This window comes from Anopheles maculipalpis, chromosome 3RL, assembly GCF_943734695.1.
Source record: "Anopheles maculipalpis chromosome 3RL, idAnoMacuDA_375_x, whole genome shotgun sequence".
NCBI classification, from domain to species: domain Eukaryota; kingdom Metazoa; phylum Arthropoda; class Insecta; order Diptera; family Culicidae; genus Anopheles; species Anopheles maculipalpis.
Window position 1 is genome coordinate 18,697,553 of NC_064872.1, and position 25,844 is coordinate 18,723,396.

Sequence of the window (25,844 nt, forward strand, 5' to 3'; positions counted from 1 at the left end):
AAGCTGTTGCAACTGAAGAGAAAGAAGAAACAGTTTTTTTTTTTAATACTATAACATGTTTTTTTTTGCAGAGTAACTTACATGGCTTGGAGAGGTCTAAAAGTAGCCTCTTCGAGACAAACTTTATCCTTTCGAATCCATACGCGTTGACAGTGTCTCATGGTCAGATAGAGTTTTCCTCATCCTCTGCTCACCACTCGCTCACTCGCTCACTAGCTCATTCGCAGGACATCCCAGGCCTGCAATAAACGGGCAACGGTCGAAAGTTTTCACCACCACCGGATCAGTTTCCATTGTGTGCCCGCTTTGTTGCGATTATGCAAGGAAGCGCACCACCTTCCGGAAGTTATGCTTTTAAGATGATTGATAATAAAAACATGCTCATTGTGCAGTGCAGCTGTCCAGCGCCCGCCAACCACTAGTATGCCTACCACACCGTGCGCCACAATAAAAGAAAATGAAATCTTGTATCGCAGATATCAAAAGCTCGTCACATTTTAACCGGTGCGCCCAGGTAGGTACGTTTCGGTTCTTCTATTATTTTCGGCCGCCACCCCACACATACACAGCCCAGCACCCGTAGAGATGAAATCATTGTGTTTCTACTTTGTTGGCATTCATTTGTCACGGGAAGAGCAGAAATTCCATATTTACCCCGTCGAGCTCGAGCTCACTGGACTGGAAGGGATTGTTCGTGGTTGGATAGTTTCTGAATCTAAAATAACAACCCCGATACCCGGGGATCTGTCGTCGCGTACGCTGAAGCAGCGATTCAAATTCACCTTGCCCCGTTTTGTTCGCGTGATGTTTGTGATTGTTTGCTTTAAGGTGGTGCCCTGCTGTAGCTCATAGAGCTCTCTTGCTATGATCTATCCTCCAAAACCCATGAATCGTTATTGATCTTCCCTCCCAAAACAAGAGCTTCACATCCAATGCTGCCAGGAAGGAATGCAATCTATTGGTGGGTGGAAGAAGAAATGTTCGCCCTTTCCCTTATGCAATAGTACCATCGGGTTTTGGTTTTGATTTACCACGACAAACAACTAGCACACCCGGTACCTTCCAAACGTTTCTCGTTTACTTACCCTATTCTTCGCTTTACGGCTTTATTTTTCCTAGCTGTTTTCCTAATCTCACCCTCTTTGCATACAGGGGGTGGCGTTGTTTTTTTTCCTCCCGCAGTACAGTTTTGAAGTAAAATCAAGGGTAAAATGAACTAGAATCGAAAGCATCCACGCAAGTGGGTGCGCACACCGAGCAAACGTGGAAACGGTACAACTAGAGAAACGGATCGTTATTATTGTTATTATTGTTAATACAATGATCTGCTCCATGCCTACGTTCTCCGCGCTGCCATGAACTTCCGTGATGCATCACCCACCATACACTCGTTACACGACTGCCATGCACTGTGCTGTAGCACCTGCAGTTCAGCTCATAACGAGCAGCGCTCTCGACCGGTACTATCCCATCCTGCCATCCAGCCTTCTAGTCTCGTTCCGCCAAAACGAGCGGGGGGGAAAAAGGTAAAGACAGCAACGGAGAAAAAAAAAGCATAAGCAGAAACGGTACAAAATCAGCTCACGAGAAGACGAACCATCTCGCGTGAGCAAACAGAGCGAAAGAAAATAATGCACCCGAGTGCATCGTAGCTGCAGCAGGATTATGATGATCATGCTGGAGGCTCAATGGCTGTCCGCCATCCGGAAGCGAGGAAAAAGAAAGCACATAAAGTGATAGGTTTTCTTTTTCTTTCCTGTAAAAAAAAAATACAGACCAGGAAATGTCATAGGGTAGTTTTGCTAGGGTAAGGAAATTTTCTCTCTGCTGGTGTAGGTTGAAAACTGTCGCATTTCAGTGGAAAAGTTGAAATGTTAGCGATTGTCTGTTAACAAAGAATCATCTGCAAACATTTGTGCCTTGTTAATCGTATAAAGCGAGTTTATGTTGCGTAAAACAGTGCAATTATGATGACTTTAGTGATAGTTTATATAGTAAATTCCAACTATTAAAAATGGAACGTTTACGTCGAGTAAAGACCCAAAGATCCTCGCTCAAGAAGCGTCGTCCAAAGAATCCTGTTCAAGAGACTTTGTAAAAATGGGACTAAGCCTCAAGCCCTGTTCCACCTTGTACTTGTCAAAAGGGCGATGGTTAAACAAGCATCGTTAGACAAGAAATGGATCCCCGTCAAAGGGTTTTCTAAAGAGTCAAAGGGACCTCGCGAAAAAGTCCCATACTAGGAAGAGATCTCCTCGATCCAGTTCGATTAACCGATCCGAAATGTATAATAAATCTGGAGAGACATCAACCCATAGGACATATTAGAGACATCAGCAACGTCTAAAACAAAGTCCTGTATTTCTGTTAATATTAGAGTCAGCCAGTAAAGGACAATACTTCATGAAGTAGTAGAGAAACAGGAAAAACAAAATCATACAACAAACAAAAGTCAACACATGCGATTTTGGCAACACGGTGCAAGCCGTTATAATTAAAATAAATAAATTACAAATAAGTTCGACAGTTGAAGAGAGATCGAATTGAAGAGAGTGTAGTAGACTACCTTTCGAATTGCAGCCCAAGGACACTTCTTCCATACCTTAAAGGGGCAATATTATTTCCATTCTCAGAGTGATCGACTTGAACGCGATCGTAAAATATAATTTAAGACAAAATTTTAAAAAAATTGGTTGGAACTGACTTTTATAGCCAGGTCCAGGTGAGCTGGTCATGTCATGAAAATTATACCAAACAATCCAACAAGCAAAAGATACGGTGAAATAGTCTTACTTAAAGATAAATTAATAGCGATCCTGCACAACTAGCAGAGACGGATTATAAGTAAATCGAATATCAACGTTGTATTTGTATGCATTGTAAAATTAATTAATCAATTCAATAGTTAAAGCGAGTGCCTCGACGTAAATGTAGAAGTCCTCAATCAACCTACTCCTGTGTATGTCCTGCGTTGTTTATAAACGCTTTAAAAATATGTAGCTAACGCTACCTGTGCCACAAATGTTAATATTTAACCAACAAGTATAATAAACAATGATAATTTGTGCCCGAGTGATGATTAGCCACTGTGTGCTGTCCAATTTGTTATTTGTTAGCCTTTCATTTATCTCTCTTTTGCCATGATGATATGCTAAAACAAAACCAACAAACGTGCTGCCATGCTGGAAGCAACGGGCCGTAACCAAGCAGTAATCAAATGTTTCGTTATAACAACAAAAAAAAAAACGCAAAACAGAACAAAACGCAAGTAAAACATGTACAACCACACGTGCACATAACAAAACCGGCCAGCTTATCTTCTGGCCAGGCTTGTGGGATGTTGTGTGTGGGTTCTAATAATACCGCCACACGAAACACTGAACAATGTGTTGATGGATGAAAGGAGTTTTGTTTTATGTTTATTTGCTCTAAACCCAGCATGAGGAGAATGGAAAATGGGCGCGATGTGGTCAGAAATAAAAATATTACCCATGACCACATAACAAAGAATAGTGACTTTCCGTCGAGTATTTCCTTTTGAGCAGGAAAAAGTATTTAAGGGAGGCAGAAAAAAAAAAGATTGTTCCATGTACAATTTAAGAATCAAACGAAATCTGCATGACAAAACGACGTTGCAACGGGTTTCGCCGAAAGGATTGAGGCAGTACGCCTCAGGTGAGAAAGAATGGTTGTCACCGGATCGGTTCAGCTTCATCTATCAAATCGCCTCTGCCTCTCGTTCGCAGGTAAATGATTATCCATCTCGGAAGTACAATTTCTTGTGCAAATGTTTTACTAGTTTCCAGACAATCTGTGGCATTGCTTATAGGCTCCAAGTACCAGAATCCAACTTTCAAATCACATCCAACACAGACGCTTCCGATGCTCGTACACGGCTAGACATTTTTATGAAAAGCTTCTTTGCGGAATTGATTACAGGTTTCATTTCTACAGTTTTTCCGCTTCTCACTCCTTCTTTTTCCCATTTTATTTCATTCGGATTTGGGGGCTACCTAATAAAAATGTAACCTTAAAATTTAATCATGCAGTAAATATGTTTCATCGGACTGCCGGAAACAATACATCGCACTGCCATAAGACAACAGCTCAACCCGCCGGAGATTTACCTTTAGGAATTCTGTTCGATCGACAATCTGAACTGCAGTAGGATGCAGAAACAGACAGCGCGGTACGATACAATACGAGTGTGCAGCCAAAAGGTGGAAATAAAAATTTCACAATCTCATCAGTGAAATACTCGAAGAAGCATTTCCTCGAACGGATATGGCTTCACAAGTTCCAGAAAAAAAGGAAGTTGGAGAAGGGTGTTAATCAAATCCTCCTAGAAGAGAGAAATTAGTTTGATTGAAATAATTATATTATTAAATTTTGTTTGAAATATTTGTAAAATACACCACTTCTGAAAAACTGTGTACAAAAAGAATTTTTACACACCTTCGAAAAGGCTCTCCACTCTAAACTTCCTAAAAAAAAAAGATGAATATATTCCTTCTGTCTTCCGTATGTTGTAGTGGCTGAAATAATAATGAACAAGGAATTTTCAATACCGGTAAACGTGCGCCCGTGACGATGGTCATTGAAGGCGCAAAATAAAAACAATCCCTTCATGCATCTCGCCCACCATCATGTTATTGGTGTCTCCATTCCGTCAAAGACACAAAACATGATACAAAACGCGAAAAACGAACGAACGAACAAACAAACAAAACTATTGGCAAGTAAGTAAGCAGGCAGGGCCCTGAAACAAAATTGGAAGCGAAGCATAAAACGCCAAAACGAGCTGCATTTTATAGTGGAGAGCGCCAACGGAAAGTCCAACAATAACCGAAATTCAAGGACCGAAGGGGCGCGGTTGCTTACATCGCAAGCCATCGCTGGATTGAACAGACCGCTGGTGTGGTTGAATGGTGCTGCCTATCCGCTGCTAACAAGCCACCCGAGTTCCAACGGAATCCACCTGGCCGAAGGTGGAGGATTTACACAAGACTTCATTTAGACGTAGTGTGTTGGTGGGTCTGGATCTCGATTCCATCTGCACCAAAACCACCACAAATGGGCATTTACTAGCTTCATCTATAAACAGCACGCTATCACACTGGTGGTGGGTTAGGTTCGTATTTTGGGGGTTAGAGAAACAGGGATGAAAAAAAAACAATCTCTCGTTACTAAACCAAGGTTTCGTTTTCGATTTGTCTTGCCCGGTGGATGTGAGACTTTAGTTCCAGCTCCAGCAAAGAGGCTAAAAAGAAAACAAAATTTTCCACAAAACGGATACGAACCGACGAAGCGGGAAAGGATTCGCGTGCTGAGAAATAAAACACTCCCCATTCCACCTCAGTTTGCCGATCGCCCGTCTACACACGTCTCCAAGATGCTTCCACCTATAAGGATGCACCGAAAATGCAACCTACTACCCAACACCTTCCCTCCATTCCTGTGTTTGCCCGTAACAGGTGCCGGTACCAGCAGAAGTCAAAAGGCATCCGCAAAATAAACATAAAACAACCACCCATCCTACCAACCATCGAACCGGATTGTACACTAGTAAATTTGTTTCCTTCCTTTCCGGCTTCCCTTCAGTCGAGCTACCTGTGCTAACGTCTACGACTGCGGTCAGATGCGCATCCCGCTACGGTGCATCCATAAAATGGAATAAAAAATAACCGTTGAATATTTAAAAATATTTTTAAATTCAACACGCTACAGGACACCTTCGCGAGCGAACCAGGATCTTTTTCTGCTTTACTGCTTCTGGTGATACTTCTCAAGACGAGTGCATGCGGACACAGTGTTTAGCTGTGTCTGCGACGGCAACCATACAGCAAGGGCAAGAGTTTAATGGACACGGTGGTGTAGCTACAATGCTATCCTTCCTGTTTCAAGCTGGCCAATGGCATCCTATCAACCATTGAATGCAACCGTTACGATCAATTCGAGCGCTGGTGTACTGTTGGTGAGTTTTAGCGTGAGACAGTTGGTACAGGAATTACACTTTACCGCCATCGAATGACCTTCTGATGGTCGGTGCAGTAAAACACATGTTAATTCATCCCATTTGCTTGTTGTACGGACGATTAGGTTGAGTTTACGATCGCCAGTTACCAGAAGCGATCTAGAAAGCTTTCAAACAGAGATTAAATTTGTTTAAAAACAGTTTAATATCAATTACGAAAATTAAAATAGAAATAGGGCAACAGTATCAGCTCTTTCGGCAGTGCACTACAACTAGTTTAGGCATGTTTACAAAACTAGTATAATTATGATAGAGCTATTCCTAAACCTACAGGGCATTCGGGATAATTTTGACAGTCAACTACGGAGAAAGAAAAAAAATTTTTATGGCAAAATTAATCATCGGGGAATTTTTTTTCCGCTTCTATTACGGCTCCACCCGTCTCCGGAACCGGGAACAAGCCCTGGCGACAGTTTCGCGGGGTAGGGCCGCGAAAACGGACCTGAGCTCCGCCTTGGTGTTGCTGGAGGTTCTGTTGGTGTCCCGTTTAACCGCACCCCACACGAAATAATCCATTGGATTAAGATCCGGGGAGCTGGGAGGCCACACATTCGGCACGATGAAGTCGTTGAAATTGGCCGCCAACCATTCTATCGTTTTGGAGGCTGTATGGCACGGAGCGGAATCCTGCTGGAACACGTACGGTCTGCCGTTGGCCACTCTCGTGATCCAAGGCTTTACGACGGTGTCCAGCATGGAAATGTACCCGTCCGCGTTCAGCCTCAGTCCCTGCTCGAAAAAGTGGAGCGTCCCCTTCCGATGACACGCAGGAAAACACCATCACTGTCTGGGGGAACTTGGTTTGCGGCACCCGTGGCACGTCGGACGGGCAGTAAGCCAGCCACCGGTTGTTATGGGTGTTAACCGTGTCGGCGGTTGTCGCGTCCGGCGCGGATCATCATGATACATGTGATCCGCTTCCACAATGTACTCTTTTTTGGCAATTTTTTATCACGGGATGCTTTTCGCTGCTTGTTCCGTACACTTTTAGCTGTCGAATGACGTATTGCTTGTTTTCCTATGCCAACTCCATCACGAGTTATAAACAAAAATGTAGCTGTCAAAATTATCCCGAACGCCTGTAGATATGGGGGAAATTATTTGTTAAAATTTTATTCAATGCTCGTGTGTTTTGTGGATCAACTTTAAAACAAAATTTTCAAATTCTTCTACTCGCTTACCATTACAGCCTCGAGATGTTGTGGACTACCACTTCGGGGTGCCTCGAATTAAGATATTCATAGCGTATGGTCAAGTCCTGCGTATGGCTAAACGACTACGAATAGAATTCGATACTTACAAACAGGCTATCGAGCCACCGCAAATTTTGGACTACATTTCAAACAATAAAACATTAAATTGAATTTGTTCGTAAATGATGGTAGCATTATTTCATAGGCAAAGTGTAAGATTAAGGAAAAAATAGTAGTTTTCTTTAAACTCAACACCATTTTAAACGATACTTCGTATCAAAGAAATGTTGGCCTTTATATTAAAGGTCTAAACAAAATACATTTAATTAACTATATCAACTAAAAGCACAGCTTCAATCCTACATGTTCCAATAGAAATTCTTTTGCAAAATCTTTCCTTTGATTGGTGTGAATTTTTGTTCCTCCCCTGCTTAAATCAGTTACGACTCAACCAAATGGGTTAAATGGGAACTTTTTTTTTTCAAAATATAAACCCTACCACGCTCATGCCATATGACTCCTTCTACGAATCAACACCATGAGCAGCAGCAACAGCAGCAGCAGCAATAGGAATGCTATAGGATAGACTAACACAAAGTGCAAAACAGTTCGTACATAAATAATGGACCCAAAATGCTTAACCCATAACTTTCAAGCGGTTCAGTATTTCTTCTCACGTCTCACGTGCCAGAACCATTCTGAGCGTCTGGATAAGCCGGATAGACCGGATACATTAGATGAACTTGAAAATGATGCAAAAAAAAACAAATATTTTCTTCTACAATAGAGACGATTAACAATTACAAGGTATTAAAAGTAAAATAGAATACTTTGTGATCGCTATTGTACTAACTTTACTAAACTAACTAGTTTCTCATCAACATGTGCTTGGCAAAGTGATGCAGTTGGGTTTTAATATTTAACCACACACTCACATCCGCCAGAATTCATCCACCCAAAAAAAAGACAACTCTGGTGAACAAAATTTAGGAGAGGAAAATGAGAGAACACGTAAATTTCAAATAAAAATGTTTATGATCACCGTCGGTCTGCCAGCACAAACGTTTGTGTTCGTCTGGAGTGTGGAGCATGCAGTTGTACCGTAACGTTTCCCGTTTTGTGGATGCGACTGCGAAGTGATTATGCTTCCACCCATTAGAAGGACGTTTGGCCTCACGGGCCAAGTCCAGACATTTGCTGGGGACAGGCTGTGTGCATGTGACTTCTTCTCGTAAGGGTGACTACTCTATTAAATCTGCCAACAGAAGAGGAAGAAAAAAACAGCTAAAACAGCAAAAGAAAAATGCCTCCAGAATCAGCCAGCTTCGTGATTAAAAGTCATCCAAGGGTTTTCTTGGCAGCCGTGAGCTGGTATGCACTTCGTGCCCGGAATTGGAACCGCGTGAAAATTTAAACGCAATAGAAACGGCACATACTCGCCCGAAGCGCAAATAAGGCACAAAGCAAACAACGAAATCAAAATTTTTGTAGCTAGTTTTCTTCTAAAACAATTATTTCCACCACTCACGGGTTTTTGGAGGGGGCCAAAAGCGAAGATGAAGCTTTTATGCAATGCACATTACACCGCAATCGTTGCCAACAGAGGAAGCAACAAATATTTGATAGACGTACAACGAACAGCCAAACAAACCAAAAAAAAAAAAACTGCACAACCATACGCAACCTAACAAAAACTTGCATCTTGCGCAGCTACAGATGGGACGGCAAGTGACTGCCCCGGCTTACGTGACGCGCCACGCCACGTGGAAGCTAATAGACGACATGGAAGGAACGAGCCACCCCGGAACAAGGGAAGCATAGTGAAAACCTCATCGTTTTTCCGCCTTCCGAGAAGAATAACGGTGTGCAATTTGAATATTTTTCTTGCGAGAAGAGTCTCGCTTTTCTTTTTGCGTTATTTCCGAAAACATTTGGTACATTTCTTATCGCATGCATGAGTTTAATGGGCAAGTTTTTGCAAGGGAATGTGTACGGTGCATGCGACAGAAATTTAGTTGCTCACGTACTGCATAAACATGTGTACCGTTGTTTTGGTTGATTATTAATTTGTTTGCTGGACGAGAAAATCCCGATCTTAAGTAGCTTTTCCGCTGTAAAAATTGCAGCTCTTTTTGATGATTACATCTACGTTTTTAGTCTCTTAGAGAGACTTAAAACGACTAAGTCTTTAGAGGCGCAGGTCTCTTCATTTCCTCAAGTATGATAGCTAAAATATAAAAAAAAATGTAGTCGGCCATATGCACTCCCAAATGATCATGTTATCAAGTCTTGTGCTACTCCTCAACGACATCAACATTCCTTCAATTACCCTTAAGCACTCAGGTCCATTGCAAAGAACCGGTTCCCTACAGAGCTCACTTCGAGTATGGAATCGAGCAGTACCATCCTGATGTCTAACTTCCTCCAACTTACTTCATGCCTGAAACCCCTGAGCCAGGGTTCTTAAATTCCATGTTTATTGTCTACTTTACAGCATCACCCCGGCGACCAGGAATGAAACGGGGTGGGGAGGGCTTTTCTTCAAATGACCGTCCCGGCGCACCAGCACATTAAACCTCGTGAGACCACTTCCAAAACGACACGATACCGGTAACATCCGTAGCAAACGGCAGCAGCAACCCAATCCTAATAGCATTGATGACGAAAATTATTTACACCTCACCCACCGGGGTCCGGACAATCATCAACGCCGTGCCGAAGCGCCGGTTCGGTGAGTGCTGGAAATATATGATCGTGTAGGACGTCGACATCACCTTCTCTCAGCGCATGAAGATGATGATGAGAGTATCTAGAAAGATATTGCTTCACTTTGACCCCGGGCCACACCACCAGAGATAAACATTGTGGGGACAGCGGGGCAAAGCTTACAATAAAAACAATGAAATTTTCTCTTACCACAACCAAACTGGACACAAAGACGAAAGTTCGCCCCAACCCCGTCGTCGAATCCATCGGGAAGAGTGCTAAATTTCGCTCGGAAAACAGCGAACTAAAATCGGAAAATTGCATCTTGTGTGTTGGAATCGGTCTACCAGGAGGAAAAACAAGAAAACGGTAACCTGAACCCCCTTTTTCCCGGGAGTTTTCACACGTCACGGACGGACAACGGACGACAGATGCATTCGAAAATCGGAAACGAAACGGGAAATCGCACGCGACATACCCACCAGGGAAGGCGAAATAAGGAGGCAAAAGTGAATAGTGCAGGGTGAGGGGAAATATTTTTACGGTCAAGTTTTATTCGTCAGGTAGCCATAAAGTAACGAAATTTACGAGCAATGAGCATCAGTTTCTTCTGTTTTCTAGCCATTTTGTGGCGTACCGTGTTCTTGTCCATACACTCACTGTACGGGGGTGAGTCGATTTGTTTCGAACCGAACTGGCCAAGATATGTCGAACGGTTGTCGGTATTGATTTCGTAGTGCTGTTGATGCGCTAGAGGAAATGGACGAGCAATCGGTTGCCATCGACAAAAGATAACGTGCACTGGAAGTATAATTATGATTTTCTTGGGACCAGCTTTTTTGGACGAATAGTTCGATGGGACTTTTTATGTTGTAGAAACATTAATAATCCATCATATTAGTAATTTATGATGTTTTATTTCGAGCCTGTAAAACTAACTATTAACTAGCAATTGAGATAAGATAGTTGTTTTATCTACATTTATAATATTATAAACTATAAATGTATTCAACAGTTTTCATGTTTGGTTTTTGTTATCTAATCGTTCAAGCTTGTCTGATCTGTTTGCATGATAATAGCCAACATAAATTATCAGCTACCTGGTACAAAAAGTTTAGCTTGCCTATCTTCTTTTGAAACTGACGATAGGCATGCCCATCCGAGACTTGGAGGTAGGGACCGATTTAGCCGAATAGAAGCGCTAAGTGGAATAGAAGTCTATAAGTTGCGCAATAAGTTGGGATCCCTTGCCTCATCGAATTTGCTGACAAGGGGTAGATTCTTAGACATTTAGAGGATCCCGTAACCACTCAGTCCGCTTTCCGTTAAATCCGACATAGCTCGGGAGTGGAAACTGCAAAGTCCATCTTCTAAAAGACAATCCTGGCATGTGCTGATGTTGTTTTTCTATGAAATAGATTTACGGGTCCCTTATGCAATTGATAGGTGGTTGATTGCACCTTCAAAATCTTCCAAAAACTCACCTCTTTAGGATTAAAAGTCGTACATGTTGAGACACGCGCAAGCATGCTGGCTGCCAACCAGTCATACCACAGACTGATAAAACTTCTTTACTTGAGCAAACTGTATACGGGTCTTGTACTAAGAGCCTCGTATAAGGAGCATTCTGTAGCTTCACGTAAAGCTCACTATTTCTCACGTCACGAGAATACCATCGAACAACCCAGCCCGAAAAGTATATTTAGATCGTCCACATGGACGGATGACCCCTCCTTCCGGTGGATCTTAATCCAGCGATACCATCAATTTTAAATAGCAATTAATACTGTACATTGATATAAAGATGTATGGTAAAGTAGTCTCCATTAGTACCTACCTTGTTAAGCTGTTGCTTTTTAGTACACTGTGGTTGTTCCCGAACTTCCACTCTAAGTCGCAGGGTATCAATAGCACTAACATTTAGACGGATTGGCAATGGTGTCCCGATCAAGCAAGCGCATTTTGCAATCTGGAGCATCTTTTTACCATTAAACCGCAAATGATACGTTTTTTTGGTTTTCACTTCGTTTCACTTTTTCAACTACCTTTCTGGCGTACGCCATGCATGATCAAACACTGTACGCTATATGATAGAGCGGAAAAGCCGAATTATTATATATTAACATATTTGTGTTAATTCTTCACCTAAATAGGTAAGAAATTATAGTAATTATTTCACGTAACCATAATGAAGCATAATATATACGACGATCGCGCTTCGAAATTACACTTTTTTATCATTCCAAAGCTTTACATCGTTTGATCCCTTTGCACATCGGGAAGATGAGCATGATTTAAATGGAACAAAAAAATAAACACCTTTTTTAAGGATTTGTAGAAAAACGAATCCAAGGGAAAAGATAAATACTATTTTACAGAAGTACCAGACAAATTTTATTTATTGTTAGTTTCATAAAAAAGAAAAAAAATACTAAAATGAGCATTATTTAATAAAGACAAAAAACACCTTTTTTAAGGATTTATAGAAAAACGATTCCAAGGGAAAAGAAAAATATTATTTTATAGAAGTAAGAGTCAACTTTTATTCATTATTGGTTTCATAAAAAAGAAAGAAATAACTTTAAAAAAAGCTAATGAAAATAAAATTAAAAATAATTATGGTCAAAAACTTGTTGCTGTATGACCAACTGTGCCGGCTTCGTAGCAGTGCTGCCATTTTTGATAGGCTTCATTAGCTGTCATATTCAACCGCTTTGGAGATGCTTCACTTGGCCTGTGAAACCATTTTGAAAAACGTAGTGCCAGCAAATTGACGACATGGACAGGCTATCTAAAATAATAGTAAAAAAGTATTTTCCTAGTTTTGAAAACTTCCAACCTCGAGATCGTGTCACGAATGACGAATATAGGATCGTAAAGTAAATCCTACAAACCCGGTGTACGTGTGCACAAACATCATTGTCTTTTCATCAATTCACATTTCAGGAGATGCACGCTGGATGATTTACTCGAGACCGAATCGAATCCGGCCGGTCTGGAACAGATTTGCGAAGGAGAAAAGATGCAAACAGCGGAATATTACAAACAGAAAAAGAGTATATATCGGTGTCTGATTTGACATTTGTGGTACAAATACCGTTGAGTACGTCCCGAAATTGATTGCGTTCCTATTTTTCCAGAAAATTTTGAACGAAATCTGGCAAAATTCCACCGTAAACCTGCGCCTATTCCGCGACAGCGTCGTGTTGTTAGGACAGGGGTACCTACTACGCACGCTAATCTTACGGATGCTAATGGCAATCCATCTGTTGCAGCTCAGGATAACCAGCTTGCCTCTCATGATAATCAACCTACAACTCAATTTATTGTAGCAGAAGAGTTGCAGGAACCGACTAGGTCCAATGACGCCTACAAACCACAACATGATCCATATCAGCTGCCGGAAGAAATGGCACCCTTACCATCTATACAGCCGTCTGCACTGTTACCCGAAGATGACAACTTTGGCAGTCAGGATGTGGACGGGGCTCGGGATTTTTTGCAATTATGCACCGGTGAGGAGTTACCACCGATGTCGCTGAGAGAATCAATGACGCGCGAGATGTTGATGGCACAGTTTCCCAGCCTCCCGAAGATTGCACCGATGGTGGACAACTTTCAAGAGCTAGACTTGAGAGGAATCAATACACCTCTGTTCAAAAGGCCGTTACAGACCAGTACACCGCTTGTAGCGAGTGTTGAACAAGTTGCACAATTACCGCTGCCTGCACTGGAAGAACTGATTCCAGAGCAGGAATTGGTTGACGAACAAGTCATTCCGAACGCGACTGTTGAAACGGTTCCAACAGCTACTGCACCCGTTTCAACATCAACTGCACCGGTTTTAACATCAATTGCCCCCGTTTCAACATCAGCTGCACCCATTCCAATATCAGCTGCATCCGTTCCGACATCAGCTGCATCCATTCCAACGGGTGAAAGTTCTGAGCAAAGGAATGCTGAGGTGGCACAGCTACTGCTATCTACCAGTTCCTCCACGAATCATTCAGAAGTATTTGCACCACAACCAAGACGCATTCAACGAGAGGTCTCATTTACCAGACAGCTGGTGCCGTACCCATCGACCGCACCAATGCCAAGGGAAAGGCGAAATTTCGATATCTTCAGTTTTCGCTGTCCTACGATTTGGAACAAAACGATACAAGACGTTCAAACACAACTAGAAGCACGTTTGAAACAACAATTGCGGGAAGTACCTACAACACGGGAGGCGTTGACGGATAAGAGGATGGATTCAGGCTTCCAACAATTGCGAGAAGTACCCATTCTACGGGAGGCTTTAACGGATCAAAGGGTAGATTCAGGTTTTCAGCAGACGACAGTGGACGATGTTCCTAAAGGTAACTTGACCGAACCATCGAACTTGCAAATAGATGCTGAAGTACCCGGCAAACTAGATCCGACACTGACATCGGATATAATTGCGACCATGCAACCGATCTCACTAGATCAGCCGGGTTCAATTGATGTACAGTTGGTAGAAGTCTCAGATCGCGTCCAGTTGAAACTTGCATCTACAGCGTCGGTAAGCTATGGCTTTGATGTGAAATTTGATAATGCATCATGTAAAATTAATATTAAAAATCCTTCTGTTTTCAGTCTTTCAGCCAAGAGAAAACGACAGTAGAGAAAAGATTACCGGTGGTACAGCATGTTCCTTTATTACAGGAATCGGCAGCAAATACTGTCATGCAACCGGTAATCGTAACAGAATCAAATCACCATAAGAAAGGTCAACAGAAGAGGCAAAATAAGAAAACGGTAGTGTTTGTTTTGTAAAGTATATAAAAGTGGATTTCCATGTTAAATTCTTTTCCCTCCTCGAACAGATGCAGAACGAGATTGATCCAATATCTGATATAAGCTCAGTACTGTTTAACCAGGCGAAGGAACTCGACCCAATTCCGGAAGACGATGATTTTGTGCCAGATATAGCACCACTAGATGCTACGGTACGTACGAAACACAATTTTGTTTATCGTTTTATCATGAACCTTGAGCTTACTTACAGATCGTCGACATACTGAACGTAGTACAGGGGGAAATGAGCAACACGAAGATAGATTCGGTTCCAGTAGAACGCTTAGAGCAGTTGTTACGTATTGATTCCGCTCTGGCCGCAGCGAAAATGTTCAAAAACTTCATACTTCTGAGGATGGCTGGTCTGCTGGAGATCGAGACAAACGCTCAATTGCGTATTGCTAACGTTAGTATCAAACTGCCACAGGTAGATGATCTTGATATACTTTAATTACCTTGTCTGAGGTATATATTTATTACATCACTATGTGCTATCTACAAATATTTTGTTGTAGAAACTATATTAATGGGGAATGGAATTGAAGATTTTTCACAAAGAATAGGAAATTACTCATCATATTTATATTATACTTTTGCAAATCCTTGCTCCAGCATAGAATTCGTAATTTAATATTTAATATATTATATTTCTTATTTATGCACTGGACCGTCATTATCAACCGTAAATAAAATGTTTCTTATGTATATTCATAAATTATTCTATTCAATAATTTATCATTAAATATGACTTCATTTCGCAAAGTGTTCAAGAAAAAAGTGGTTCGATATTACGTTTTGAATGTTTTCAGATGCATGTACGCTATCATCACGTTCAGTCAGTGCATTCTTATGCTTTATCACTCGTCTCACACAACACACTAGTTAAATATCACACACAACACACAAGTGCGAGTTAAATATACCCAGTGTGCAAAATGGGTGACTGGCTGGAATGTGCCAGTCAAGGCGTGTCAAGGTGGAAGGTGTCATGCGAAGCACGGGCTTCGACATCCGGGGTACGATTTTCCAATTTCTTGACTTCGCGGATGACATCGACATCATGGGACGGACATCTGTGGAAGTGCGAAACAGAATTGTATTGTGCGTCGCTACGACTAAGCAAAGTACCTGTCTCCCGAAGGCGCTGACCGTCGAGAAGCCCGAGTATCAGTAGGCGGGGATGATTTCGAGGTGGTAGAATATTTCTACCACCACCTTCTTCCGTGAAGGCGCATTCTTTCGGGAAATCGTACCTACTACGAGATCCACAAATTTCTGTGATCCAGAAGCCTTAAGTAATGCACGGAATGGACGATGTATCGCACATTGCTACGTCCGATAGTTCTGTGCGCCTGCGAGTCCTAGACTATGCTGTCGGATGTCTAGCTAAGCTGTTTGATATTGTGCTGATATTATGATGGCAGTCACAGCCGGAAGGATACGATGGTTCATACTTCACCAGGCAGGCGCTCGACAGCGATCCGTGCGACACGAGGCGTACAAGAGCACAGCGAGCTCGTTAGCTGGATCATGTGGAGTAAAACCAGTCGGATATCAGATGCAACCGTGGATAAAGGACTGCAGCCCTAGCCCGAGTTTCCTGGAAACGGATTGTGGAGACCTGACCAATTCTGCCACGTTTCAAGTCACAACATCAACGCGTCTAGGAGTGGCAATTTGTTTTCGGAGCTGCGCCAAGTCCATGTCCAAGTTTGTGAAGCAACGCGCATGTATCAAATTTTGTTTGCGCAATGAAATAAACGCTGCGGAAATATTGCGGATGTTACAAAAAGCATTCGAGGAAGATTTTATGTCAAAGCAAAATGTGTACAAACGGTACAGTGATTTCAACAATGGCCGTGAGAAATTCGAATACGAGAACCACCTCGACCGACGACGCCCACGTCGTCCAAATCAAGGATTTGATGATCAACAATCGTCAGTTGACGATACGAGACCTTTCGGAACCATTTCGGAATCACCAACCAACAAAAGCATTCATCGCAGTCACTTTATTTTTCGGGCACAGTAGTATGTGTTGAAAAAGCTTCTTAGTTTTATGAACTTTTTATGAATATGCGTTCAAAACTAGATTATAATCAAAACTTAAAATTAAACTCCAAAACTTCATACCATTTCCCATATTACAGCTTGAATCAAATGCACACTTAATTAAATTACCAGTATTGTTTCACTCATTACAGCAATGGCACCTAGGGCACACCCAGTTTAGCTCTAATTGCCAGCATCATTCAAATGCGATTTGCACTAATCCCAACCCAGCTCCGTGCTGCCGTTGGTACTGCTCTAACCCCAACACGGGAATTACGTACCTTCCATTGATTCCCATCTTCCATTACGCGTCGCGTCACAAACTTTTCCCCCTCCTCCGCCGTCGTTCCTCACGCTTCAAGCGGGATGAATGATGGATAAATTAATAATAACAATAAAAGCTAAACTACTCACGGCCGCAATAACACAGCGACACAATTTTCCCGCTTCTCGAATCCCCCTCCCCATCGCTCTCGAGAAAGGTGGCGGAGACCGTCTTCTTACTGCCATCAGCTTACCGTCACACCGGGGCAATCCAGCGGAAAATGCCTGATACTACGCGCCGGGACACAGGTGAGAAAATTTATACCCTCCTGTGCACTGATTTATTCCGATATAAAAATAAATCACTCCGGAAAAGTGGAAAAGTGGGAACGACTTTCTTCGTGGCTGCGTGTGGTCCCTCGTGCTATCCGTCCCCATCCCCACCCAAGTCCACAGATGGTTCAAAGGACGATGGAGAAAGTTTGTTTCCCGCCGCACGGCTAGGCACGCGGGGTAGGATTTGTGTGCGCCATTCTCGCGGGAAAACGTGTGGGATTGCAATGAGAAAGTGGAGACTTTTCATATTTTCCTTCCCGGGTCGACCGCGTTTACGCGTTCGACAATGTGGCGCGTGCGGTTAATTTTGTGCGGCATTGAATGAAAATGGACGCTTTAATTAAAAAGCCATGACTTAAGGGTCTATCAAAAGCTGAACGAAATTATTGTACGCGCGTTTGTGTGTGTGTGTGTACGATGGGGTTGTAACGGGTATAGAATGGTGTGGTTTTTGTAGCAAATCACGGCGCACAACCTGTTGAAGTATTTAATTAGATCGAAAAGAGAGCTATTTGGTATGGAAAAGAGTTATTTTGAAACTGTCTTAAGCTGATTGTATCAGGTTCCATCATAATTTTTATTTTTTAAATACTTAAACTTAGTTTTGGGAGCTAGTCCTGTTTTCTGCTAGAAATACACCAATCGTTAAACGTAAAACAATTCATGTATAAAAGTATGTACTTGCTCACGAAATGTCATGCGCTAATTATGCTCAGACAACACAAGACATGCTGTTAAAATATGCAACAATTCAATTCCAGCAATGCAATGCAACATTTCAATCACATTGGCACAAAAATTATACCTAAGAAAACTTCCGAATTTGAATCAACTGAAGATAATTTATTGAAAATATTCATACAGAACTCTACGAGACCACATCCAAAGCATATTTATAATAATCCCATCGAAATGTTCAACGCACCATAAACATTGAACATTTCATTAAGCAATCGGCTATACCTTACAGCAAAACTACAAGTCTTTTGCCGTATGGCGAACCAAGAAACAAACGTCCCTGCAGCTGCTGTTCCGCATTAAAAAGAGCAGCGCAGCTCTTAATTTCCTGTGGCTTTTCAATCGTATCGGAAACTTAATTTCCATCGCTCAACTTCAGATTGTCGTAGCCAATGAACCGCACGACCTCGCTCGTCAGACTTTTGCATTCGTCAAACAACACCAGTTCTCTGCCCGTGGAGGGAGTCGCGTGTATGGGGACATGGCTCGGTGTATTGTAAGTAAATGATAGGCTTATCTCACCTTCGTACAATAGTTTTTCGCACCGAACTGGGCGCGTTAATTTAAGAACTCTGCAGCAGGGAAGAATCGGTACCATTTGCAGTCCCACTTTATGGCTAGATTATGAATGCCTACTCGAAAACGATGACTTGCCGAACGTCGTCGGAGTTTGTGTGTCACTTTCCATTCCACTGGTCCCTTCGCTGTATAATGCACCTGCGGAAAATGTGATCCCTTCCTGAAGCCAATGAAGTCTCATTGGCTCAAAAGTACGTACACAATCGTTCACATTGTGCTACGTTTGGTATTGTGTTTTAATCATTGGCAAGAAAGTGAACAGACGTTAAACATAATGGTGCGACTGTAACGCGTTTCTGTTTCCCTTCATCGTTGGCCCCACCGAACGAAACAGAATCAGTGCTAGAAGTTTTACTACAAATCGCAACAAAACACACGATGGCACCCCCAGAAGCAAGCAACAACGCAAAAAAAAAACCCCCCATCGTCGGAAGTCGAAGTCAGAATAGAGTCACAAGTTGTGTTTGGAAGGCGAAAAAAAAGCTAAAAGTTGTTCGTTGCTTGTTGAAGATTTTAACACCGGTTTTTATGCAAGCTAGACGGCAGCTTAGGCGAAAGGCACTGGCGAGACGGGGGTGGGCTTCAGTGTAGATGAAGTTGGAAGAAAGTAGTATCATGTAGTGTGTTGTTCGTGTACAAGCGCGGATAACACGACGAGGACACAACTACGGCACGAAAGTTCGTCGAAAGTTATTCAAATGAAAAACAAATTGATTATTGTGTTCGGCACTGGTTTTCTACCTCTCGTTGCTGGTTTTCCCGTTACCAGCTGGTCTGGGCGTACATCCCTTTTGCTGTTTGAATCATTGTTTATCTCAGGTTTATGGTACGGGGTTTACATGGGTGACTAGCGGCAGTAAGCAAAGATGGCAACCACTCCGTCTATTATTTCTGGCCTACGCATAAATCGGGCTCGATGAAATGGTTAGAATTTTAGGTGCCGCTCCTGTGGTCGACAGAGTCGTACAAATTTCAGCTATAATTTCGAAACAAGTCAATGTTTTACTGGTAATAATTTTCACGGTAATAAACACATTTTCTGCGTAGAATTTAAAAGCCCAATTATACTGAAAGTTATCCTAATTGTTAGATGAGATGATAGTGACGCAGGATGGATGGATCGAATCCTATCCGGACTTTCAGTTCTTGCAGAGCAATGATCATCTGGATTGACACTTGGTATCAATAAGTCTAGTAATCCAGTGCATGGCGTGCCATTAGAACCTAGGAGGTCGTTACGCCGAGAAGAAGCAAAATATATGCTGAGTATTACATTACAGTGATCATAGGTTCAAATTAGTGATGAGTGGGTCATCCCGAACCTACCGGGTCGGAGCCAACTCCAACAAGTTCAATCCAAGGGTCGATCCCTTAAAAAAAGTCGTAGAACTCATCCCTATTTAAAATCTAATTTGATTTAAAAATGTCTTAAGAGCGACCTTCTTTTTCGATATGGTAACGATCCGACATGCTTCCATTCTACATGCTTTGGTGGATATAGCCCCTTGGACGGAATGGGAGTTCGGTACTCCTATCACTTAGAGGCTGCTAACCGTTACCGTTAAATCCGTCACTGAATTGTGGTCGTATCTATGAGATGCGATATACAACAACCTATTAGTTTACAAATCATTGGGGTCTTTGGTAATGATGGTTTTTCAGAACTTCTGATAAAGTGGAAAGGTTAGGCGGGCCTACCGAAAGGCAGGATTCTTTGCACTGGTCACATTCTTTAGGCCGAAAATCAACATAATACCGCACATTTGACATGGTTAACAAATGTTGAGGTGAATTTATGGTCCTAGAAATTATGCCCCTATTATGAGCATTTCCAGATAAATCAAAAGTATTAACATCACATCACCTAGTCCAACCGTTATCGTACGATTTAAACACAGCTTCGGTTTTAGCTTATTATTGCTAGGTTTAAAAATTAATTAGATTTTATATTAATCTTTATATCACTAAGAAGAATCTGAATTAGACAATTCCTACTGCTTCGACATGTTAAATAAATAAAAACAAGGCAATCGGATCCTTCTCTTCCTTGGATTTAAGAGCCACTGGTTCACGTCACAAAATTATTGGCAAGTTTAATTGATACCACGTACTTTTATGGTTAATCCCTACTCAGTCTCCATCACGCCGGCTACTGGACCACACCTAAATTATAAAAATAATCATAAATAAATATGATTATTTTCAAACTTAACTTGCATTGCTCCATCAGCAACTTACAGCTATATCAGACTTGATGTCGTGTAATATTATAATTGCAGTTATTCAATATAAAATACAACAAGTATCACAAGAAAGACAGTAACAGTTATGTTAACACTATCCAAGTTGGAAAATTTATTTTAACTTCTTAAGTTTCAGATTGTTTTGAGTCCATTTTAAACTTTGCTTAATGTTCTTTTCGGAAGATAAGCTCATTCAGATCACTAATATAAAAAAAAGGTTTGTGAAAATAAATTATACTTGGCATTTGTATCACTTAATTGTTTCCATATTTAAACTTAAGACAACAGTATCTCAGTAACAGTTCCATATTCACGGCTCACAACATAACATTTGCTGGATTGTGTCCAATTATCCACAAAATTATGCTTTAAATAGCATTTCCTTATCCAACACCAAATGATAATCACCAGCAAAACTCCATAAACCTGTACTCTCTCAACAAAGCCAACAGACGGAAGTTGAAATCGTATTGAGCGTTTCACTTCCTGCCATCATATACCTCGCCCAACCCACGTCCAGACGGGACATGTCCGTTCTAGAACTTGCTTCCGTTGGGGAATGTGCCGTGCTGCTGAAAATCGAAATCCCGGACCTTCTCTATCTCGCGTGTGTATGTGCGCACACACCGACAAACAGCTTAACAGCGACACATGAAAGGAATATGGGGTAAGCCGGAACGGAACGGCACGAAGTACTAAATCACAGCGGAAAATTGTACCGGTAGCTAAACTCCATTGAGAGATGAAGCGAACCTCAAGCGATCTCACGGATAAACAGAGATGGGTAGTGACGTGGGAAACGATGGGCGGGAAGGGGGGAAAAGAAACGGACACAAAAGCTGACCAGAGTTCGCATCGCGTACGAAGGGCGAATGGGAAATTAAGCTGGTTTTGGAAAGTGCAACCGTTTGCGCGTGCTGCCCTCCATTGTTACTGTTTCGGTGGGTTAGAAAGGAAGTAGCCTTTCCACCCCGGGAAAAACGGATCCACCTGCTTCCCGTGTGTGTGTGTGTTTGTGCTGGAGACCGCATCGGGACACACGGAACGAAGAAACGAAAGCAAGCTGTGGTATCTCAAGACAACCGCTTCACAGCTTTCCTTTTAGGAGAATCGTTTCGGTAGATGGTTGGAACAGTTGGTAAAGGAACAGATTGTAAATTATTTCATTACTTCAACACCTGTTGCAGTTTGGGAAATATATTTTCGCCCCGTTCGGTGGTGTAGTGTGTGTTGCCTCACTTGAGAATTGTGAAGCGCATATGGGAAGAAATGAATCTTTCATCTGCTTTCTATTTCAATTGAGCGCCGGATGGGATGAAAATAGTTTTGGAAAATGGGGTTTTGGTTGGTTATAGTTCATCATAACGCAGTTTAGTTTCCCGATATTATGTGGAAAAAAAGTAATGCAAATCGGTAATTAATTGAAACCTTTTTGAGAAAAGAATATTCCTTTATTTTTTCGGTAAATGACTGTAGCGACCAATAGCTCGGAAATTTAAAATGTTCAAAAATCTACTCGATGTCAACGAAGGGACGGGTTTCACACAAGGGGGAATGATGTGATATAAAGGCGAATGATCGCCAGAAAGGTAGAGGAATCGATGTTGGATAGAAGGATGACCTTGGCGCTCTTTTAGCTCGGTCAGACTCAAGACCAGTACTCAAGTTCTCAAGACCTAGCACTGCACTGGATAGGGAGGGGGAGCAGCGCTGGGTTAGTTAAGGAAACGTATGCTGGCGATTCTACTAAACTTCCACTGCACCCTGTCAACCCTATTCATGGATGATACGATAGGAGATCACACGACGCTAGCATTTTTCAAAATAGGACGTATCCAGTAGCAACACAACAAGGAAGATCATGGACCTCGGACACCATGTGGTGGGCGGCTCAAACGGATCAACAGACTAATTGTAGTTGAGCCATACGCCAAGGTCCTTGACTTGCGTTAATGGGATAACGCAACAATTTTCAACACAAAGAATGAGGCCACTAGAGATACACCAACCGGCAAATGCTTCAGCGTAGCTTCGGAAGGAGTAAAGTCATGAGACGAGGACACAAAAAGATAGAACTTGATAGAATCTTTTTCACGCCATCAGAGTGGCAAAGCAGCTTAAGCGGTGACAAAACTCAGACTAACGGCTAGAAAGGTTCTTCCTAAACAAAACCATTCTCCCCTAAAGATGTCCATAGCGCTTTCGACATAGGATCCTCTTAAAATCCACACTTTTATATTTCCTAAAGCTTTGCATTACATACTAGCGTTCCCGGTCTCTGCAAAAGAGTTTGCTCTCTTCCTTCCTTAGTTCTTCTTAGTTCATTTCATAACTTTAATTATGCATGTCGTACTTGAACTCTCTGAAAGTTCAGTGAACTATAGTGCTTCATCAACAACACTTTTATCTCCTTCGCACATATACATACGCGTTCACCTTCCTTTCAAGTAATCGTAAAAAAAATCATAACATGAAATTCCACTGCGTATCGGTTACTGCAGTTCGATGGCTAAAGTTTTGGATTGAACAGCTTTCCCCCCTACATGGTAGGAAGATTATTGGCGCCATCAGTTACGAGAGGCGCAATCCAGCAATGCAAATAATGCTCTTCACTGTCATGGCTCGAGTGCTCGAGTAATCGATCTCAAGTGTGATGAATGAATTGTGTGCACGAATGCACTCAAAAGCACGTTACGCTGCGAAAGTCCCGTTCCGAACGAAGAGGTTGTGGAGTATTTCAGAGTTATTTATTAAAAATATATTTGACTGTAGTTAATAATTATTACAAAATAGATTATAAGCACATGATGCGACAGTATGTATGCAAAGCACAGTTTGAATTCTTGTCTAAGCACAACCTCCACATATTTGGTGAAATTTGTTTGGGATTTGTTGAGAAGCATTTTTGGCGGCTTACAAACAGTCTGTTTGTGTACAGATCTAAAAGTGGAATTCGCAATCACACAGCATTCTACAATAAAAAATATTTATTTTTTTGCTCATATCTTTTTGACCGTCAATATTTTTTCTACATTTGGACACAAGCTATCAAATAGATTCAATCTTTTGCAAAAAAAAAAACTGACTAACTTTGTGTTTAAAGGCGCTAGTACGAATTAACTAACCTCGAATACGAAATTGCGTTATTTGGAGTCCCAACTGTAGTATTTGTATTAAGAAATTGAAGTCTGTAAAGAGACGCTTCACTAATTTTACCCTTCGACACCTTTCCTGGTGGCTTCTCTCCACTGTTTTGGTTTTGTGAAGGACGGCCTGGCCGTATTGTTAGAAATCAAAGTTATAGTCATCAGAACTTAGGGGCAACATAAGTCCAATGAGCGTTTATTTACAAAAATAACTATTTTTCAGGCTATTCATTCGATTATAACGATCCAGATCACGTTACGATAATCTGGAACCAATGGCAAACATAAGTGAAAGTCTCAAGAAAGCTAATTAGTTCCTCTTCTAAAGTTCCACGCCCAAGAATTTCTGATAGGAAGATCCATCTCTATCAGAGACCCATTAAAGTTCGAGCATTCAAGCACCTTCTTAGTTTGCTCATACCATGATGATCCTCCCTAACCAGTATATTTTTACCAAAGTATTTTCTGACGAGGTCCGGTGCTAGAGGCGGCAACACGACAAAACCAAGGTTTAAATCTTATCCCGACGTTTCCTTCGTAGTGAAGATTGACTCTCGTAAGCAAGTAGATGACCATGACCTGGCAATTCCTACAATTCAATAAAAACTATTCCGATGTACGATAAGACGTACGCTGCAGAATGATCGCAATTCATAGCAATCAATGTTAGATAAATGATCAATCTACTTCCAATCGAAACCGCCCAATCCAGCCATTATCCCAAACCCTGCACGAGGTAAAAATTATTGCTTTAAATTCTAGAAATTTCCTCCTACGATTCCTTTCCCCAGCGTGCTGTCCACCCCGAAGTGCTGTTGCGTAACGACACATTTATTTAAACACTCTCACCTTCCATTGTGTCACCCCATGGTTCGGTTCTGTTGCGTTTTCTTTTTTCGATTTTTGTTGTAGCGTACCGTCATTATTGTTTACTCTTGCCACACCTTCACACACCACACAAATACAACAACAACAACAACAAAAAACCGATCACCCTTCTTCAACCCTTTGACCATTTTAACACCCCCTCAAACGTAGGTAAAGTAAAGTGACACATTCATCGATGATGTCAACATTACAATTTTTGCTCTCTATCTCTCTCTCGCAGAGGTTCGCAGGCAGAATGCCAAGAAAGTACCACCCGCACCGCGGTGCGGAACAAATGGTGCTGCGGCTGGGTACCAAGATTGTGTGTCAAGAGGTGTGGGAAATTTCGCTACCCCCAACATATCCTTGAAGTTGTTTACCGGTGGCAGCTTAACGGGTGTGTGGTTTATTCAGCAATTCATTCAGCCGAAAGAGGTGACAAAGAGAGTTGACGGCTTAGCTGGCGTTAAGCTCTCGCGTCACGATCGCTTGCCGGTGTACTAAGTCGGTATAAAATATTTAAAAAATAATTAAAGTCCTCAACAATGTAGAAACTGTACGTAAATCAATCAATAGACTTGAAGTCTCTCAGTTATAGAATGATCACTTTTAAGCACTTTCGTGCATTTATTATGCTACCTCAATCACTTCGCATTACCTCTATTCATGATTGATGACGTCAATGTGCAAAAAACCTTCCAACCCATCCACATCCAGTAAACAGACTAAGACTCCCGAGTAAATCCACCCGCGTACGCATGTTGCTTTATTCATATCCAGCGGAATTCGCACCCAGAGTAGCTATTTCTGCGACGACAATAACGTCACGTCGCATTAAAGAGGCGAGCTTACCACGGCCTCATTT

At 41.8% G+C, this 25,844-nt stretch overlaps 1 protein-coding gene across 1 annotated transcript; it reads left to right on the forward strand.

Moving 5' to 3' along the window:
• The first annotated feature begins 12,711 nt into the window (after nt 1-12,711).
• Nucleotides 12,712-15,205, forward strand: LOC126564246 (uncharacterized). The gene is made up of 6 exons (XM_050221235.1): nt 12,712-12,812; nt 12,880-12,989; nt 13,074-14,479; nt 14,554-14,715; nt 14,784-14,906; nt 14,966-15,205. Exons 1-6 carry the CDS (start codon nt 12,712-12,714, stop codon nt 15,203-15,205), a joined length of 2,142 nt encoding a protein of 713 aa, XP_050077192.1.
• The last annotated feature ends 10,639 nt before the right edge of the window (nt 15,206-25,844 follow it).

What these genes read in the sequence shown, in the direction of transcription:
- LOC126564246 (XM_050221235.1), top strand. Translation starts at nt 12,712, where the DNA reads ATGGACAGGCTATCTAAAATAATAGTAAAAAAGTATTTTCCTAGTTTT. An exon ending in GACGAATATAGGATCGTAAA is followed by an intron (nt 12,813 to 12,879) that starts GTAAATCCTACA and finishes TTCACATTTCAG; the next exon opens with GAGATGCACGCTGGATGATT. An exon ending in TAGCACCACTAGATGCTACG is followed by an intron (nt 14,907 to 14,965) that starts GTACGTACGAAA and finishes GCTTACTTACAG; the next exon opens with ATCGTCGACATACTGAACGT.